Source organism: Hermetia illucens, chromosome 2, assembly GCF_905115235.1.
Source record: "Hermetia illucens chromosome 2, iHerIll2.2.curated.20191125, whole genome shotgun sequence".
Lineage (NCBI taxonomy): Eukaryota > Metazoa > Arthropoda > Insecta > Diptera > Stratiomyidae > Hermetia > Hermetia illucens.
This window is the reverse complement of record NC_051850.1, coordinates 153,351,720-153,372,071: the sequence shown is the minus strand read 5'-3', so window position 1 is coordinate 153,372,071 and position 20,352 is coordinate 153,351,720. Positions and strand designations below refer to the sequence as shown.

Sequence of the window (20,352 nt, the reverse complement as noted above, 5' to 3'; positions counted from 1 at the left end):
AAAGTCCGTAGCGTACATAACCACGAAATCTATGAACGATACGAAAATCCGGCTAAACAAGTTGCGGTAGGCGTGCCACCCAATCCACATGGATGAGGATGTACTAGCTCGGAAAGTCTATAAGGGCAATATCTATGGTAGGAAAAGAAGACAAGGCAGACCCTGCCTGACATGGAGTGATGACGTAGGTCAGGACGCCAGACCGGTTTTAGGGATATCGAATTGGTGGACCTCGGCGCAAAACCGGGGTGCCTGAAGTTCCCTACTAAGCCAGGCCTAGACCGGATATTGGTTATTGCGCCGTTGATGATGAGACACTTAGCGTGCTCATTATTTTATGATAGAAAATTCGAAATTATGTCAAATTTTTTTCTAACTTTTCCTCTGGATACATATTTGTTTTGCTATATACTGTACCCCTTGGAAACACTCTTTTGCTAACAAAGCTTTTTGATGCCTTAGTCAAAAGAACTCTTCGTACGTTTCGTCGACAATTAACGCCTAGCGCTTCTGTCATTTCATTATAGTTGAAAAGTCGCAGTTCAAGGGCCTTCTAGAGTAGTCATGAAAGACGAAAATCACTAGTTTAGCGCTGTCTTGAAAAAAAAAAATGATTTTTTCAAAGATTTTGCCTTATTTTTCCTTCGAATGCTAATTTTCTCCAATATTTCGAGCTAGTACTAAACTTTGGTGGTGGGTTGATCGTGAAGGAAATTGGCGTGAAAATCGCTCTGCTGATGAAAAGAGTGTTGCCATCACCTTCCCGATTGACTACCGCTTCTGGGTCTTCATTGATGCAGCCTCGCTGCTCTTCCTTCATTCCTTGCTAGCTTGCTTTGACTTGGGTGTGCGTTGGTCAATCTAACGTCACAGCTCACAATACGATTCCTCTTGTTTGAGTCTAATACATGGCGCTCTTATTCCTCCGATAGTAGAGGTTAAACCAATGTAGCAGACATTTTTCGCAATCCTGACTATAGGTTGAACGCTCTCGTAATTAATGTAAAGTTTCTCAACGATTATTTGCGGGTTATTCCCTCGGCGACACTCGTCCTTGAGTAGCGATCGTGGCCCTCGTCCTCTACCGCCTCCCTTCTTTCAGAAAATTCCCTGTTCTATTGAGATATTTTGGTCTTTGAGAGAGTGTTTTCTCGTACTATTCTCACAAGTGCCGCAAAATGTCGGTCTAATTCACCCTCCTCTTGATTCTAATGATTCTTTGTTCCAGAGGGACATGAATATGCTTGGTCATAGTTCCAGTTGTTATTAAACAGGCAAGTTCATCCTATTCTTATGCACAGTAAATTGGGAATTAAAAGGAATTAAAAAAATCCTGTTTATATTTGATGCACCGCTGTTGCAGAAATCTGTACTATATGCGGGTGATTTCTTACGCCGCTAGATAATCAAATTTCTAACTTTCTCAAAATTTGAGGACTTAAAAAACCAGAAAAAAGTCGTTTTCATCTGAAGACTGAGGATATCCATTTGGCTGGATTTTTTTTACCGTTTGAAATTAAGGTGACTTTTTGCCAGCTTACTTATAGGGTGATACTTTTTGGCTTTTAACATCATATCGAGGTGCAGTTTATATTACCTCATTTATTAAGAGAATCCCCAAATCAGGGTTTGGAAAATTTTTAACAAAGAATTTTCGTGTGATTTTTAACTGAGGGTCACTCCAAAATATATAACCACAAGAATTTTGAAAACATGTTCACATAGACTGGGTAAACCATTTTTTGGGGTAGCTGCAGGGCGGGAGAGGTACTTTCCTTCGTGAATGCTACAAGCTGGCTCTGAAGATCCGATCCGACTAGACTCTGCTTCCCTGCCCTTATAACAGCAGTCAACGTGTTAGGAGTTTGGGGCATCAAAACGGCGCACCACAGCTCTAATCGGGCTCCTCGGAGCGGCCACTGATACCTACCTACCTACCTGTTCACATACATCCAAGCCTTCCGCTTTAATATTCTTAAAATCGGCGATTTTCGAAATGAGTTTGGTGGCCAGTCTTTTACATCAAGAAAAGAACGGGTTTTCTTTGTTGATTGCAATTTTCTTTATTAAAATTCGTATTTCCTGCTTGAGTGCTTTGTGCCTTCCACTGAGGGAGAAAAACAATTATTTCCGAAATACGGTATATGTTTGAATAAAAAACCTTTTAGTCATCAAAGGCTCCTTCTCGAAGAAACAAAGCATTGAGGAAGGGAAAAATGATTCCGGAAATACGTTTTTAAGGTTTGTGTAAAACAAAACCTCATTAGAATCGGTTTAATGTCAGTCTCTTTGTCTGTCCGTACCACGCATTTTTCTCGAAGACGGCTAAAGCGATTGACACCAAATTTGGTGGAACGGTGAAAATTGTGAACGCTCGCGCATACAATGAGTTACATCAAATTTAAGGGGGGTCCCCATACATGAAAAAGGGGGGGGTGTACATTTTTCTTTTTCACCAAACATATCATTTCTTTAGCGGACCCATTCTCAGAAGCTACTCAACCGAAAAATCTGAAAAAAAATCAAGAAGTTGTAACTATGGTGCCTAGGCTTCGAAATACTCTCCATACTGATATCCTTTCAAATAAAGTTAATAACAGTATATAACAGTATCGTCAAAAACCTTCCAAGAACAATGCCAGTGCTTTTCGAAATCGTGCATCTAAACAGTGAAGCAAAAAGTGGAAACTTGGAAACGTTACCGACTCTATTTTATATTACACGATTTACTCTTTTATTGGCATTTGATTGCCACTATCCAGACATTGTACTAGTTCCCACACAGGTCTTATCGCGTCTTTATCTCTGACTGAAAAAATATGAAAAAAATACTATCGATTTGCTCCCAGGGGAGAAGTATTTTTCGTGTTGTTTTCGCATACTAAGATTAGTCTTTACTAGGAGAGGTCAACCAGTACGTGCAATAGAAGGAATGGTGATAGGTAAGGTTTTGAAGCAGAAATGATTGCAGTATCACCTACAACCTACAGCCATTCCATTCCAACCAATCCTGCAAGACCAACTTGTCATGTCTAGGGTCTGGCCAATGTGGGTACCAAACGTGTTTACATCACATCAGAAACACTAGCGAGTTGCGCGTTGCCCCGAATTTTTGAACCATTGTAGTAATAGTAAATAGTGTATCCATAACGCGGAATACTATGCTGGGCTACTTGAAAAACAGAAAGATGCCTTGAGGGAGAAACGGTACGGTGAAACAACCAAAGTTCTGCTGCTGCAATGGCTGCCATTCAAAAGCTACCACTTTTAATAGTGCACTCCTCTTCATATAGTCTAGATCAAGTTCCGAATGATTATTATTTATTCCCAAAAAGAAAAAGGAGCATTCGAGCGACAATGAAGTGAAGAATTCGATTTTTACTTATTTTACAGACAAATAGAAATTATTTTTTTTTTCCGACCGGATATAGAAATTTATTGAACGATTTGCAACATGTATTAGGGTTAAGCGAAATTGTATTGAAAAGAAAAATTTTTCTAAGTTCACATTTCGCAAAATTATTGACCCCTTCTCTTAATATACATGGAAATATCGGCCTATCGTCCTGTGCAGCCAGTGGTTTTCCCATCTTCCAATTTAAATTTCAGTTTCGAAGTTCTCAACTGACTACCTATGCGTTTTCGCACATGGCCTCAACATTTCAATTCCCTTGTTTTCACTTTGTCCCGATAAGATTTACTATTGCATACATGCATACAGCATGATACGCCCTAGAGTCATCATGCCAAAGATTTGTATTTCTATTACGCCATGAGTCCCCCAAAAGCTGTCTCCCTACGTTTTTTCATCTCTTCTTTTCAACCTTCCCAGTTTCAATCCTTGTAGTTGTAACCATTGAGTTGTTAAGGTTTTGCTCATCAGAATCGATTTACTCGAAAATGGCTGAATTTTCACGAAATTTGGTGAGAACGTGTGGTGTGGTAAATCCCATTACATTAGCTTAAGGGGGGCTCCTCATACATGCGAAAGGAGCTGTACATTTTTTTCACAGAATATGGCCATGTGGGATACCAAATGAAAGGGCTCGATGAATGTTTTCCGAAACTGATACTGGGTGAATAATAGGAAGGTGAGGGTTAAAAATGCCTACCCCAAAAACTGTAACAGGTCTCGTTCTCAGAACCTATTCAATCGAAAAAAGTTATAGAATGTTAAAATTGGGAACTTTACGTGAATTTATAGCCCTCAAAGACGTGTATGAGGTCATCACCATATAGTGTGAGCTCATATGAACCGCGGCGTTTGGAAATATATATCAAGGAATATTTTGAATATTTGAATGTATGAATGAAAAAACCTGCATAGGAAATTTCTTCTTCTTCTTCTTCTGGTATTTCGGCTTGTTTTGATGTGTAACCACGCTTCTACCGCTAATCAGTCACCGATGGACAAGTATTTGATGATGGCGAATGAATAGCAGAATCATCACTAGAATCAGGATAAGATTCTTGAATGTCCCGTAAACAATAACTCTAAAGCAATGAACAAATAAGAAGTCGAGATCGACAACAAAAATATCGAAAAAATATTCCGGGATAGTGGAGTTTTGGGTACATAAAGTGAAGCGCCTCCTTTTTTTTAAAAAAAATGTTCTCCTGAAAAATTATCTTATTCAACATATTCGTCCCGTTCTGGATACATACTTATTTAATTTTCATGGAAATTCCAGAGAATGTTTTGTTTAAAAGGATCTAACGTTATGACCAGGGTGCTTTTGAAAAAAATCGAAATTGAACATAATATCTGCCGTCCGAGTATGTCCTGGATATTCATAAGCTCTACTGGAAAATTACAGTCCCAAAACGAAAAAGCTCATTAGCTTCTGGGTTTTCTTAACAGATAGATTAACCGACCCCTTTCAAAGCCTTTGCGATCTACCGATCTTTGTTAAAAATTTAGCCCTTAGCAAGGAAAGAACTTTTTATCATCGATAAAATCATTTTTCATTGTTTAATGAAATCCCGACTGCTAGAATCTTTTAAATTAAATTTTTAATGCACACATTCAAGCAACATATCGTAATGTGTTCTTGCGGGTATTGAAACCATTCTCCTATCACATAGCGCTCATCATGATAAAGTTTGTTCAGAGCGTATATTGGCCCTCGGGATTTTGGCTCCTCGTATATTGGCGCTCGGAATTTTCAAGAAATTGAGTATCCTGAATCCTTTATATTGTTTTCAGGGAACGTGGGAAATCGAAAGTGTTCATTGACTAAAGGTTATAACAGAAAAAAATACATGAATTGAAAAAATTACTATCTAAAGCAAGAATTTGTAGATACGCCCAATTATTCTCCCTTCAAGTTTCTGATATCAATAGTAAAGAGGGGAAAATTGCCAACCCGCAATGTACAAATCGGTATGATGACCAAATTAGTTGATCGCCAATATTTCGATCCCGTGCCCAGGGTCGGAGTTCCGGTTGGACGTAGATGTTCTGCTTTATCCTTGTTCCGTTGCTTTAGGCTTACTACTTCCACATCATTAAGTGTGATAATAATGAAACTGAGGCACAGTAAAATGAAATAGGAGAAAAATAATAATAATAAAGGAGGGACTAAGTGGCCTTTTCTGTTCCAAAACTCTGCTGTACTGCGATCAAATGTCGTCCAAATTGATCCATAAATTCTGGGAACACTTGTTCACTCCCGAATGGAATAAAGGCTAAAGAAGAAGAAACTTCCGTTGGTCAACTGAAGAATTTTTTATCTACCTTTGATGTTTTCTATTAGTTTTCTACTATTTTCCGGTTAGTAATCTTTTTACTCGGAATTTCGTTTTCGCTCAAAATTGAGGATATCGAGCCAGAGTGGACTAGACCAACCCAACCAACTCTTAAACTAAATATTGACAATTGAAAATTGTTTCACATTTCAGAACATGAATTAATATCTCTTTTTTGGGATATAGCATATTTACTTCGTTAAATTTATACTTTAAAAATCTCTTTTACCACTTTTCAATAACCAACTACCTATTCTGATAGTTATCCCAGTTCATAAAATATGTAGGTTTGGACCATTCTGGCTTTGATGTCCTCAATTAACATACCCACAGCTTATATCTGAATCCGTTTTTCATCTTTTCAAATTGAATTACAGAAACGAAATGTCCTATGTGAACGGGGAATATTTTACGGGTAGAGAATATTTTGTCGACTATTAAGTTGGGATGGGCAACTGTTTCCACTTGAATCCAGCTCTCTGCTCGGTTCTTTTGAAGAGGGTTAGGGAATATTTTCAAAACTGTTTCTACTATTTAATCAATTCCCTTTGAATTTTCTTTTAATCGCTTATAATTTTTAGAAGGAATTAATGATAAAATAGTAGGCACATGGAATTCGGAAATTCGGAGGTAGGAAGAGAACTATAATATTGACTTTTATGATATTTAAAAATTCGTGATGATGTATTTGCAGTTGGTTCTATGTTTTTTTGCTCAAATTTGTAGATAGATTGTCATTGAAGGTAAATATGTTGAAAACTACTACCCTGAAGCTATGCACTATAAAGACAGTCTTGCTATATACGATAATTTCATCTTCCACTTAAGAAGGGAAAAATAGTGTATCCTTTCAGTTAGTTGGGACTGCGCAAAGTGGGTATCCAAGTTGAATGTTACTCATATAAGCCACAAGGATATGGCCTTCAAGCAAACCGAAAAAATGGCCAATTTTGGTCGTTCAACGACGTCTCTACGGAGAGGAAGTTTGGCCGAAAGGCTTAGGTATTCCCAATGGCACATGCAGTAGACGCAAGGCTCCTGTTTCGCCATTGATTACTGTTATTATAACATTATGATAGAAGGAATATATTTATCCCTTCAACAGCCGTTTATCGATTAAATCATACAACTCGACAGTTTCCTTGCTTGTGAAAGGAAAATTGATTTTGGCTGAAATCTGTTCGAGTATTCTCAAAATCCGACTTTTATCAAATACCCGGATCAACTGATCTTACAATTCCGGGATAACCATAATTTTTGTTTCTTAAAACTCGGGTCATCTAAACAACACATCGAAGTTTTTTGCTTAATTTTACAATTATGGGTATAGTTCCTGGCGTTCCAACTAAGAGTTTTATTATTATTCTGTTAAGGGAAAGTCGCCCCGCGTCCTTAAAGAACTATTTTACTATTTTACTGGTTATAGTGTACCTATTGATCATAGTATCTCAAGCAAGCCTATAACCGTCAGGAATTTTAGTATGTTCTCTACTTTCTGATCGTTCAACTTTGCATCTGGTATTAAATGTTCTCCTAGATGCCTCGACGTACTTTGCACAAGCGACGGAGACTGTCCCAGGACGTGTATAGAGGTTTCGTCACACTCCTCACAAAATCTGCAGGCAGTTCCCGTAGATATCCCTAGCTTCCCTAGGTGATAGTTCAGCCGACAATGACCAGTGAGAATTCTCACTATGATTCCGAAGTTCTTTTTGGTGAGGTTTAAGAAATCTTTTGTGCGTATGGGTTCGTATCCCCCAATAAGTACCCTGGACTGCTACATCCCTGGTAGGCCCCCCCAGTATAGTTCCCTCAACCGTTCCTCTTCATTTCTTAGAGTCATAGCCCTGAAATGGTTTCCGATTCCACAGAAGGGTTCTGGCGTCCCTGCTCCTTTCTTGGCTAGTTCGTCCGCTGTCTCGTTGCTTTCCAACCCAGCATGGCCTGGAACCCAAAGTATCCAGACCTTGTTGGACGAGCCGAGTGTATTCAGTCTCTCAAGGCATTCCCATACCAGTTTAGAGTTCACCTGGTTGGACCTAAGTGCCTTGATCGCTGCTTGGCTATCGGTGAGAATAGCTGTGTTCTGCCCCCTGTAGTTCCTTTGGAAACTAAGAATTTAGATCTTGAGTAAATTGATATGAATTAACGTATGATGAAATGACCAAGAGAGCACTTACGAGTTGAGGGTTCTAGATAAATGACGAATCCATCCAACTACTTTTCAAAAAAAACTAAATAATGGTCACAGAGTAACTGAATATAACCTCGAACGTGACTACAATCAACTGTCCCTAAATTGAGTCCTACCTCATTAGCTAATGTGTACTTACGAAAGAAGTGGTTCAGGTTTCTACAAGAATATAAAGTGTAATATTGAACAAAAAGATTCAGATTCATGGATACGATGGTCGGGTTGGTTGAGTGTCTGCCCCGGAATCGGATCCCAGCTGCGGTCCATGTTGTGTTCGATTTTTTTGTGCCACATACACAGAAGTCCACAATGGGGTACAGCCATAGAATCTACTATTCATAGTCTGAGCGCTCTTTTCGCGACAAATGGTGTATCTAGATCAACCGAGTTGCCTCTGTGCTGGTCAGAAACCACAAGCCACCCTCCGCTGCCTCTTAATTTTTCAATACATAGCGGCAAGTTGCGACTAGCGAAATTGTTTGATTAGGTTTCATCAAAGTGCGTTAATCCCCCTTTTGCTAGTAGTTGGATCCTTTTTTGGGAGTTCACCGTAAAAAAAGTTCCCTCCCAACCCGTAGACTGAACATGATATGTGCTAACTAAAATCCGGCAAAACTGGCGCATGCATTAACTCTGCTGGGGGGGTTCGTGCGGAGACAGCCATTGTGAGCTTTGGCTTGGTTTTCGGGTCGTATTTGAAAAACTAGCTCTCATTGCCTGTAATAACTCGACCAAGCAGCGTGGGATCGTTTTCCACTTGTTCCAAACAGCGTTCTGCGAAGGTCATTCAATGCTGCTTTTGCTTCTCAGAAAGGTTCTTTGGAACCAACTTTTTCATCCCGAAATCGTCTGTGAAAATTTGTTCATATCCAGCTCCAACATTCGAACTGCTAAACGCCGATCTTCACAGATTAGGACGCGCATTCGCGGTAGCCCGCACCTTGACTGGTCTCCCACTCCGCGCTTCGTCTTACACGCTTTCACGCCCCTATTTAAACTCTTTATGCCATCGAAACACCTGGGCACGACTAAGAGAACTGTCACCATGCACTTTTACAATTTTAGCGTACGTTTCCGAAGCTTTTTCGACCAATCTGGGGCAAAATTTTATCAAGACGTGTTGTTCTAGACTTCGTTTCTCCATTTTCGTGACGAGCACCACCAACACACGTCTACTCAATACGACACAGCAGGTAAACTAAACAAGCTAGCGCGATGGTGAATATATCAATGGAGGGAGGAAGGATGCCGGGGAAGGGAATTTGAAGGTTGCAGGTTTACCACAAGCGCGGCAATAAAATCAGTCTCATTATTTAATTGTCTAACCTCGTATATCTGAGCACTATTGTTAACGGTGCTTGACAACGTCCTTCAGTTCCTCCAAGCATATTCAGAGCAGCTTGCTCTCTTCCTCCACTGTTTTTCCCCATGTACAAAAGCTCTAGGTCCATCCTGTGATAGTTGGTTCAATTGCAGGCTATGCCATACATGGGACTTTTGCATATTAGGAAGTGTGGGAATAGAGATCTCAGCAAATCCTCAAAATTTCATATTGCAGAATAGAGAATCCATTGGCGAGTAGAGAAATCCTTTGAGAGTGCATAGTTAATTTTTGCATCCAGAATTATTGGTTATTAGTAGGCAATAAAAAATCGTTGGGTAATGAAAAATAATCACAGGCAGGAGGGACGTTGCATAGATGCATGGGGATAAGAAAAAGCGGTTCTGAATGTACAATACGTAAACAGTATTTCGGGAACAATTTGTTTGGCATCTTTACTGCAATACTGTGCTCGCGTGTTGACGAGTGTGTTTTCTTTATATTGCATTCCGAAAAGAAATTTGCCTCTACCTCTGAACCATCAGGCTTCCAAATACCTAAGGCTTTTTTTTTAAATTCTTGTAAAAATTTCATTGAGCTTTGTGACTTCTGAAGCGAACGTGGGAATGGAAATCGTTTCCTATTTTTATAATTGTTTGGTTACTACTAAAAGTATACAAACTAGGTCGCCGACAAAGTTTTGTTTCTTCAGATTCAGCATCTAGAAAATACTCATGGAACAGGGTCCAAAGTGAAGCAGCATCTGATGAGTTTGTCTCTACTCCGACGAACGAAATTATCGGCACGGTTTTTTGAAAAGTTGCCTAACTGCCTTAAAAAAGATTAGTCCATTCATTAGGAGGGAGGAGCAGCTTGTTCTTCGTGATTCTTGCGGTCCGCCATCAAGTAAATGGCGGAATCAGGATGACTATATCCTCAAACAATGGAAAAAACTAAAATAAAAGTTCCTGATTGCACGTGATTTTATACAGAAGATTTTAGTCTTAATATGACTTGATTGTAAGATCCTTTCGATTCGGAGCCTGTAGTAGGGACTTCTATCACTCAATGCTTGAGGGCAGCACTACTGCGAGGGGGCTTCGTGTTGATCCGCTTTTATGTAATCCGTTTTGGGCATTTAAGTCACTGACCTTGGACGCCAGCAAAGAAAGTCTCTTGACGATTTACTCGGTGAAGACTGCGGGTCGAGAAATACTGAGCCTAGACTGCTTCGTAGAAATGGCTTCCGATATCGTCAAATTTTACTCTCAAGATAACTGAATCTTTTGAAGTCACGGTGGTAATTTTAAAATAAACTTAGAAAGCACAGTTTAAATAATTTTATTAATATAAAGTTAACGAAAAACTTCACGTTTTATCATCTGTTCTCTTCATTGGAAAATCAACTGTCAATATTAATCTCCTAACTTCCATTATTTTTTTGCGACCAAATCCAGGCCTACTCTGCCACGGAGAACACGGGTGGTGGCAACTGTCAATCGAATTAACAACATTCGAAATAAATTTCACTCCGTCCCTAGATGAAACCTAAGGGTTTCAGCAACTGAACTCCGAACTGCGTTCCCTATCATTCGGCGAAGCAAACGCGACGTTAATTTGGGGCGCAAGCGGGCTTCAGCCTGGATAAGGAGACAATCTTTTCATGTCCCCCGATCTCGAGCTGGAAGAAATACTCCCTTCGTATGGAGACTGGAGCCGCTTCCGGACGGCATCCGTCCTGACCAGGACGTGCATGCACATGTCCATCTCCTTGGGAGCGCAGGCAGGTGCGGACGAGTGTCGGATGGGAGATGTGGCTTTAATGCGGCGAAGGTTGTCTTTCAGCAGGCGCAGCAATCCTAAATCTGTGAGACCCGATCTCTTCTCGATACAAGCTCCGCGGGGCTGGCAGCAAATTCCTCTGTGCGGGTTGTTCGTATGCTGAGTAGGACGAGAGGCAAGACCTGAGTCCAGGACGGATCATCGCGAGCCATAATGGCGGCTTTCAGCGTCCGGTGGCAACGCTCTACCATTCCATTGGATTGCGGGTGGTAAGCCGTAGTTCGTTGGCGTTTGAATCCCAGGAGTTTGCTTAACTCCGAGAAAAGGGTGGACTCAAATTGCATTCCCTGGTCAGTGATGATCACTGCAAGGACGCCAAAACGAGGGATCCACTCTCGACAGAGGGGCTTCAGCACAAGATTGCGCCGTAATGTCCTTCAGATCACCGCGTAAACCTGTCGATGATTGTAAGGCAATACTTGTAACCATGCGAGTCTCGCAAAGGGCCTACGATGTCGAGGAGTATGGTGTGGTACCGCTTGGTAGTGCGGGGAAACGAGCCCATTTTTTTCTTACATGCCTAGTGACCTTATACTTCTGGCATGCGATGCACTCTCTGGCCCAGGAGTTGATGTCCTTATTTATGGAGGACCAGAAGTATTTCTCGGTGACTAACCAATTTGACATCCTGATGTCTGGATGCGCTAGGTCGTGAACCGCGTGGAACACTTCCTTGCGAAAGGTGGCCGGCATGTATGGCCGGGGTGCCTTTTCCGAGTATTCGCAGCAGAGAGAGAGGTTCGAGCCAAAGATGAGCAACTCCCGAAGTTTATATTTGGGGTTGGGTTTGAGGCTCTGAAGCACTGCCTCATCCTCCTGCGTCTTGGCGATAGCCGAGAAGTCGAGTGAGGCGGGGATGTTAACCTCGGAGACACGTGAAAAAGTGTCAGCAACTATGTTGTCCTTGCCGGACACGTGCTGTATGTCGAACGTGAACTGGCTTATAAAGGTCAGGTGTCGAAGCTGACGAGGGGACGCTTTGTAGGGCTTTTGTTTCAAAGCATATGTGAGAGGCTTATGGTCCGTGAACACTGTGAACGACCTGCCTTCTAGGGGGAATCGGAAGTACTTAATGCTCAAGTACGCGACGAGCAATTCTCTATCGTAGGTACTGTAGTTCCGTTGAATGGGGTTTAACTGTCTGGAGAAGAAGCTCAACGGCTGCCAGAATTGGTTCACCTTTTGGTGAAGCAGCATCAACTGCAATGTCAAAGACAACAACAAAAACGACTGGGGGTGCATCTTGTCGAGGAAATGCCAAGGGTGTAGCATCAGCCAGTTGTTGTCGGGATTTATCAAACGTGCGGACAGCCTCTTCAGACCACACAATTTCTCGTGTGTCCTTTGTTTTGGGGCCAGACAAGTACGCGTTTAAAACGGTCTGGTTTTGGGCGGCCTTGGGCAGGAAACGACGATAGAAGTTTAACATGCCCAAGAACCTCCGCAAATCCTTCGGTGGTGGCAACTGTCAATCGAATTAACAACATTCGAAATAAATTTCGAATGTTGTTAACCCCGCTGCGCCACAATATTTCTTGATCTGATTTCAGGGATAAATAAATAATTTCTGTTTGGTGGTGGTTATGAATGTAAATTTTTCTGTATGGCATTTTCTCATCATAAGCTCTCCATGACTGACACATTATCCTTATTTAAATATACTTTTACAGCGATTTGGAGCTTTTAATTGGAACTTCAATAGAAGTTGAATAAAATTTCCCTATAATTATTTGGGTAAGAATTTGATACAGACTTCTCCGTTCGATTCCTCTCCCTTCTTTGTATGTGAATTTGTGAAATCCTCTGTCAGGGTAAGGTTTTAAGATAGAATGTTGAATGAATCTTTTTCATTTTGAGGGAGATTTTATGGAAAAGGCCTCGCTTTGTGACGTATTTTTGTAAAAATGCCCCCATACTTGTACGTCTTGATAGGACTTTATTCAGTCAGTAGACTTTGTTGTAATGCCTTAAAATCCATCGAGACAGCTTTGGTTGGATATAGAAGGAAATATAACATAACGGAATTGATGTTTTTATTGATTTAAGGTACCTTGTACAGGCCAGAAGAGCTCTGCTTCAGCAGTTTCAATTATACTAACAAAACTTGGGAAGCATTGCTAGAAAACGGAACTAATTTTTACCCTTTGCATGTATTTCGATGTGTTTTGGTATTCCGCCAGTTATTTCCCATCTTTGTTTAATAGAACAATATAAATGTTTATTCAAATCTGAAACGTTGAAATTCTCCACTAATATTATTGTTTATTATTGCTCAATTTCAGTTCAACGGTAGCGCACCCATCCGAATTGCCGCCCTCGCCACATCAATGGGAATGACGGCAAAATGAGGCGATAGCTGCCTAAAAACGAAATCCAATTTTATATTTAGTTCGTATGACAACAGTAGCAACAACTCATGTTTACTTAAATAACTACAGCTACAAAAACAAACCGTGACAACATTTATCCTGGCTAACATAGCAAATGTCTGCATTTGTTTATGTTTCCTTCGTATTTTTGCATAAGATATGTTTGGAAATGCTGCGTATATATTACATATTGAGCGGAATTTCCTAGGAAATTCTGGAAAAATCAACGGAGAATCTTTGGAGACAGAGGAAGGATGTAAAGTGAACAATCTGAGGAGATAAACGAGCAACACAAGAAACGTCCTAGTCGAAATAACTTTTTTTTTATTGTGGTGTTGTGGAACTTTTGAAGAGAACTCAAGTTTCTGGGAATTATATTTCGGAACTGAAATATTTCTCAAGGACACTGTCGAAAACTGAAATCGGGAAATAATATTAATGTCGAAGTTAACCGATGTGAGAAAACTGTAATACGATTGCGGATCGGAGGGAGAAGATTGCAAATTGTTTGTTTTGCGATCGATTAACGCGATTACTGGATGATAAATGACAAAATGTGGAAAAATTACAGTGTCCTTGCCTACGTGCAAGGAGTGGAGATGCATAACCCGCGGGACCGAACTACGACAAAGAAACTTTTGATAATTTTCAAGCCTAAATGAAAATTACGATTCCTACAGATTTGTAGTGCAAGTGAGCATTTCACTTTGAAATTCGAAACACTATTGAAAAAACATAAATAGAAAGTAGAAAGTTACAAAACTCATATAATAACTGTATGTATAAACATTTCCAATTATATAGCAATTCTTTTTGCCAAATTTACCTCAACTTTTAAAAAACACTTAGAAAAAAACGGAGCAAAAAACAAGCAAACATGTATTTACGGAAAAGCAAGAAGAAACGAATAACAATAGTTGCTTCATTTGTTTTTTCGTCCTTAGAACATTTTTATTTTTTCTCACAGTAAATTTTTAAAAAGATTATGAAACCTCAGTGGACAATGAGAAATGGAAAAAAGTAAAAAATTGTGTAGAAATAATTTTAATAATTCGAGTAAAAATGAAAGTTATAAAAATAAAACGTAGCGAATAAGTCAAGCAGTAAATATTATATATAAATATCGATGGAAGATTCAATAAAGTAGAAGTTAAAAGTAAAGAAGATTAATAAAGTGGATGAAGAAGAAGAAAGAAGTAAATGAAAAAAAGGAATAAAAAAACAACAACAATTATAACATAAAAATGTTCGTATTACTTAGAATTTAGTATGTACTCAACGCTTCTGGACTGATTTTAGTTAGTAATATGTAATTTTTTTTTGTGTCGCTTTTAAAAGAAAATTCTTTTCTTAATTTCTTTAATGATTCCGACTTCTATGTAATTTTATTTTTACATTAGATTGAATAGAAAAAACAAACAAGATGAAAGAACCTTCTTGTAAAAAGGTAACACGAAAATAAGGATATGATTTTCATTGATAATTTTAATTTTCATAAAGTTGCCATTTCAGTGTCTATGAACACATTTTTACTTTGTCTTCACATTCAATTAAATTTGTAATGCTTTATATAATAGTTTTGAACAAAATAAAATGCAAAACGTAGTGTTTTTAAAAAGGTATTCATGTTTGGGGTGATTCGATATGCGGTTCCTAAGTCAAAGAAGAATGGATTATAGCTTCCATTTAGATCTGGATTAGTGCCTCTTGTTTTCCTGATCTTTTCGAAAGCGTTTTTCAGTGATAGCCGGGTGCTAGGTGCTTGAGGTACGAAATGATTCGTGGTTTTCCAAGGTGAGGAACTCTCTCTTCTATTTTAAGGATTTATGTAAAATTGTCGCTTTTTTCGCACTTTAATCAAAAACGGTTACTTCTGTTGACACGAAAGAGAGAAGTAGAGAGGTTGAAACTATGGATCCGCATGCATGCAGTAGATTACGTTGTTTCGTGTCGAACTTAAGGGGGGTACTAATATCCAAAATTATTTTTCACCAAATATAACTTTGGGGGGTCTCTTGGGTGCAAAGAGATGCGTGGGTTAGAATTATATATTTCCGGGTCAAAGGGCCCAACTGAAAATCTGAAAAAAATGTTGGTGTTCCGTGCGTATCCCATCTATAGCTTCAACATACCCTGGACTACAATATTCGCTCTTAAATAGTTATTAATGTTTAGGATAGTGAGCGATCCTAAGTCCACATCCACTTGTTATTAATGGTATGTTTTTATATTTTGTAAATTTACTGCGAATCGCACCTTAAGTTCATCCTAAAGCCATTGCAGTCAAGTAACTTGAAGTATGGGTCATCATACTGAAAAATTTGGTGGAAATCGTACTGTTACTAGCAAAGCTCTCGCCGTCAAACTGATGCTCCTTAAGAAATAAAATGTCAGCATCACATTGAAGTTGCATAAAAATGGAACCATCGTGCATCCACAAAATATCTATAAAACTTAAGTTTCCGGTTTCTGACTTGTTACGTAGTTCAAATAGAATTTTGCGATAGACCCGTTTAACTAATAGATTCGTTTTACAAAACATTGATTGAGTTGATAGTGGTTCACTTGCTTTAGTACCTGGTTTCACAATGAGAGTAGAGCATAATTTAACAAGTTACTGAATCTTACTTAAAATGGGTGCAAAAAGAAATGGAGAGAAAAATAACTTCATCATACAATGCCAGAAAAAAAAGCTGAAGTTCCATTTGGTCCGGTCTAACAACAAGTGGTTGTGGACTTAGGATCCCTCACTTATCCTAAACAATTTGATTAAAGTCGTTAAAGATGTTTTTTTTAGAAAGTCAATGTATTTTTAACCATCCTTTTTTTTGTTACATATAATTTCGTAGTAGTTTTATGTTGAATAAGTTATGTGTTAAAAGTTGTCGCAAAGTAACTATTCATTCATTTTTTCTGTTTTCGTCATTTTTTTGGATTGAAAAAAAAACCTTCCCATCCGTTCAAAATAAAAATTCCTTATCAACAGACTTAAAAAAAAACAAAAAAAAGTAATAGGCAGCTCTGTCAACATTTTCTTAAAGATGTCCGATGAAATTCAAGTCCGACTATCGATGAGAGTTCACATGGTTGTCACCCAGTAAACTCTTCGTAATTCAAGCCGAGTGCTTCTGATTATTGCCATCCATAAAAATCCAAACATTGGCCAATTTTTCGGGAACGTACAGTATTTGGTTGCAGTCAGTATACCCTGAAATTTAAACATTGGGCTAACGGTATTTTGAGAAAAACAAGATCGAACCAACGATAATCCGCTGCCATGGCTTGAATTAGAAGGTGGTTTGTTAGCCAAATTTTAAATAAAATTAAACGAGTTTCGAAGACTAGTTCTTGTATTAGCTAAAAAAATTGGTAGAAAATAAGTACCGTATTTCGGGAACCAACTGCTCATTTTTTCAACCAATTCCAACCAATAACGTATTTCCGGAAGCAACTTCCCCTTTTTTCAGTGAAAACACTGAAAAAGAATACAGTTTGTTCCCGAAATACGGGATTTCGATTACGATTATTTTGTGCGACGTTTATTATCCGATATTAATGACTCGACTGGATGGGAAAGTATTCAGTTTTATACGACTAGACATAAACCAACATAAAGAAGACAAAAACAATTTTCATTGCTCATCGAGAAATATTTTCCGTGAAAACATTGAAGAAGGAGATAGTTGGTTGCCGAAATACGGTTTTTGTTTTTCCAGATTTTTTTTGTCAATAAAAGAATAAGTCTTCAGATCCTGTTTAATTTTATTTTACCTACATGTTTGGACTTCTGATTTGGTATTTGACGCTGTAACGTTTTCCAAAAGGCAGTCGAGTATATCAGCATAAATTTAGATCCGTTGAACTACAACACATGACTCTTTTAGAAATAATAAAAAACTTGTTTTTTCTAAAAAAACTTGTTTTTTCTTATTCGCTACTGTTGATATTTTAATTTTTGCAAATACCGATATTTCGGGAACCACTTGTTCCCTTCCCTTTGTTAGCAATGATGAACGGAACAAGTGATTCCTGAAATACCAAGTCGAGACTTGGCACTGATGAAGGAAACAAGTGGTTCCCGAAATATCGGAATTTGCAAAATATAAATCAACACCAGCGACTAGGAAAAACAAGTTTTTATTATTTCAAATAATTAATCGCTGGAAACACCGCATAATTACACTCAGATAAACATGACTCTAGCGGGCGACAGTTCTTCAACGTCCTCTTTGCGCGACGGGTTTTCCCCGATAATAATAGCTTCCGAGTGGGTCGGGAAGTATTCAGTTTGAACGCCTGAATAAGACGACATTAACAGCAAATTTCATTGCTCGTGACAAAGAATTTCCAGCCATATATGTATGTCATGATTCCATAATCTGAACGACATGAAAAACCATTTTACACGGGTCTATTTACACAATACGGACACGCAGATGAGCTTGCATCTCAGTTGATTTGCTCAGATGTCTTCTGTTTGCCTCTGTTCCAACGGAGTTAATGCAATGGAATCTGCAACAAATATTGTCCATAACAGACTGCGATATGTGTATCGCTTTAATGATAAAGTGCTTCAGTTCCTCATACAATCGTTTTCTAACAGTATGACCAATCAGTCAAAAACTAAAAACAAAAAATACTTTGAGCGGATGTTTCCTCTGATAAATTGAGAAAATTCCATTGAATACGTTTTTTTTTCTGCCCAAAAAATTAATGAAAATAGAAAAAAATAAAATGACAGCGTTACCTTTTTTTTATTGAAAAGTTGAAATAATACACTTAGTCTTCGTAAAAATGCTACAAAATCATATGTACATACAAAAAACATCATTAGCAACTTGGAGCGCGTTTTTTCCAGCATTGTATATATGCCTCAGCCTTTGTCTCCTTCAGAAGCGGCGTCAGCTCAAAACACCATTAAGACTCAATGTCTGACAATTCACTTTTATGTAGTATTGACATTCTAGATTATAAGGTGAAATAAATTCAAACGAAGAAGGCTGTTTTCGCCCATTATAACTTTGTTAATAATAGCAGGGTGTCCACGAAACTTTCCAGTAATAATACGTATAAACGCCGCATTATTTTCATTTGAAGTTTATAATTTTTGTCGCTTACTTCCCTAATTTGCATCTGATACTAAAAATAAAACTTGTTTGTTTACTAATCGGGACATTTCATTTGATATCACGTGTGTCTACATTTGGGGGATAAAAAATGTATACGCTTCTATTGCACGTACTCGTATTTAGGGCCTCCCTAAAACTCCATACCAAATTGTGTCATTCACTATAAGCGTGGGACCTTGTAGTCTCCAGTTAAATTCTGTTTTCAACAAAGTCACCGTATTTGAGAAAAGTGCGGTATACGCGCAGATAGGTTTTGTTTTTTACAAAACGCTAATGAAAAAATAAATCCGTTTCTATCGCGTGGTTGCGCTGTAATAATTGGACCCAACCAATTTTAATTTAAATGTAATGAATTCTAGTTCATTTAAAACCACGCGCATCATGCACCAGATAAAATGCATAAATTTGACATATACGGGATATGCAATATTTTCGGAATATGCTAAATTTCAGTTATTATAGGTCTTCAGCAAGACAAGCATTGGTTCAAATAGCATTTCATCCTTAAGCGTTCAAATAAATAAATAAATTTTCCAATGAGAATTTTGAGGACTAGACATCCTTTCTATTGTTATCAAGCTTTGGATGATGTACCTAATATGCGTGGCAAGAAGGTAAGGGTGTCCAGTATGCTTTCGTAATATACACCATCATCTTTTGGGATGGACATTTTTTTAGCTGAACTAATCTCACATCATAAAGGAACGGTTTAATTTTGAAAACAAAAGACCAAAATTACCACTCATAGACACTTTTCTGAGCAATCCTTCTTGGAAGTGACATTACATTCAAGTAATTTTTACATTATCTAATTTCGTGTTGCCTATCCGATGGTGTGTTCAATTTCCAGATATGATACATTAATATTACATTTACGTATACTTTATCTACTACATTCTAAGAGAAAAGGTCGAAAATTAATTCAAAACCGGGGATAAAAGCAAAACAAAACAAAATATATATTTTTTTCTTTGTAAAATTAAGTAACATAAAAAGGACTGAACATAAACTTTTAATAGTTAAGCGAAAAGCACGAGGTTAGTAGAAACAAGTAGGATAAACTTCAAAAATGATTTTTTTTCATCTTGAATTTCCAATTTTCTAAACAAAACTAAATTCAAATTCAATTCGTAAAAATAAATATACATAAATATATAACACATGGAAATACATCCATGTTTTTTTTCTGGTAAAATTTTCAATGCACATAAACAAAATATTTTTCTTCGGTAAATTTCCTTTCAAACACATCAAAATTAGAAGAAGAAAAAAAAAGAACAAACCAATAGATGCATAACAAATACAAAAAATAATCTTTTTTGTAATGGAATCAAACACTTTATTCAATACACATACACATGCATTAAAAATTATTATCAAAGTAAGTAAAACAAAACAAACTTGATAAATTTACTTTTTAATACAAGAAACAAACACGATCTCTTCAAGTTCTTTATATATACATATTATAAATATAAAATTATACATATTTTTTTTTTAATTTTTAACTAGAGATTAGTTAATTGAACGATTTCATGATAGAAAAACAAACAATTATAAAAAAAAACATTATTTACCTAGATACTTTTTTGTATTAGCAAAATTTATCATTTCAATCAAATTTTCTTTTTTGTAGAATGTAATATAAAAGCAAAAGTGAGAAGAAAGGACATTTTAAATATAAATTGTAAAAAAATCAAAATGTTTCGTTTTTTATTTATTTTATTAATTTTAGGTTTAAATTTTATT

The 20,352-nt window shown here is 37.7% G+C and overlaps 1 protein-coding gene across 6 annotated transcripts in view; it reads left to right on the top strand.

Annotated features, from left to right (window-relative positions):
• LOC119647496 (serine/threonine-protein kinase NLK) overlaps positions 1 to 19,878 on the top strand; it is a 361,344-nt gene extending 341,466 nt beyond the window's left edge. For 4 of the 6 annotated variants that reach the window (XR_005248885.1, XR_005248883.1, XR_005248887.1 and 1 more), the window contains one exon: positions 13,388 to 19,878. Coding sequence is in view for 2 of the 6 variants with exons in the window: in XM_038048454.1 (XP_037904382.1) it covers positions 13,388 to 13,442 (55 nt within the window). In the remaining 4 variants the exon portion in view is untranslated. Of the gene's footprint in view, positions 1 to 12,775; positions 12,840 to 13,387 lie in introns of all 6 variants that reach the window. The other 2 variants (XR_005248884.1, XM_038048455.1) reach the window with 2 other exon arrangements.
• Positions 19,879 to 20,352: the final 474 nt, after the last annotated feature.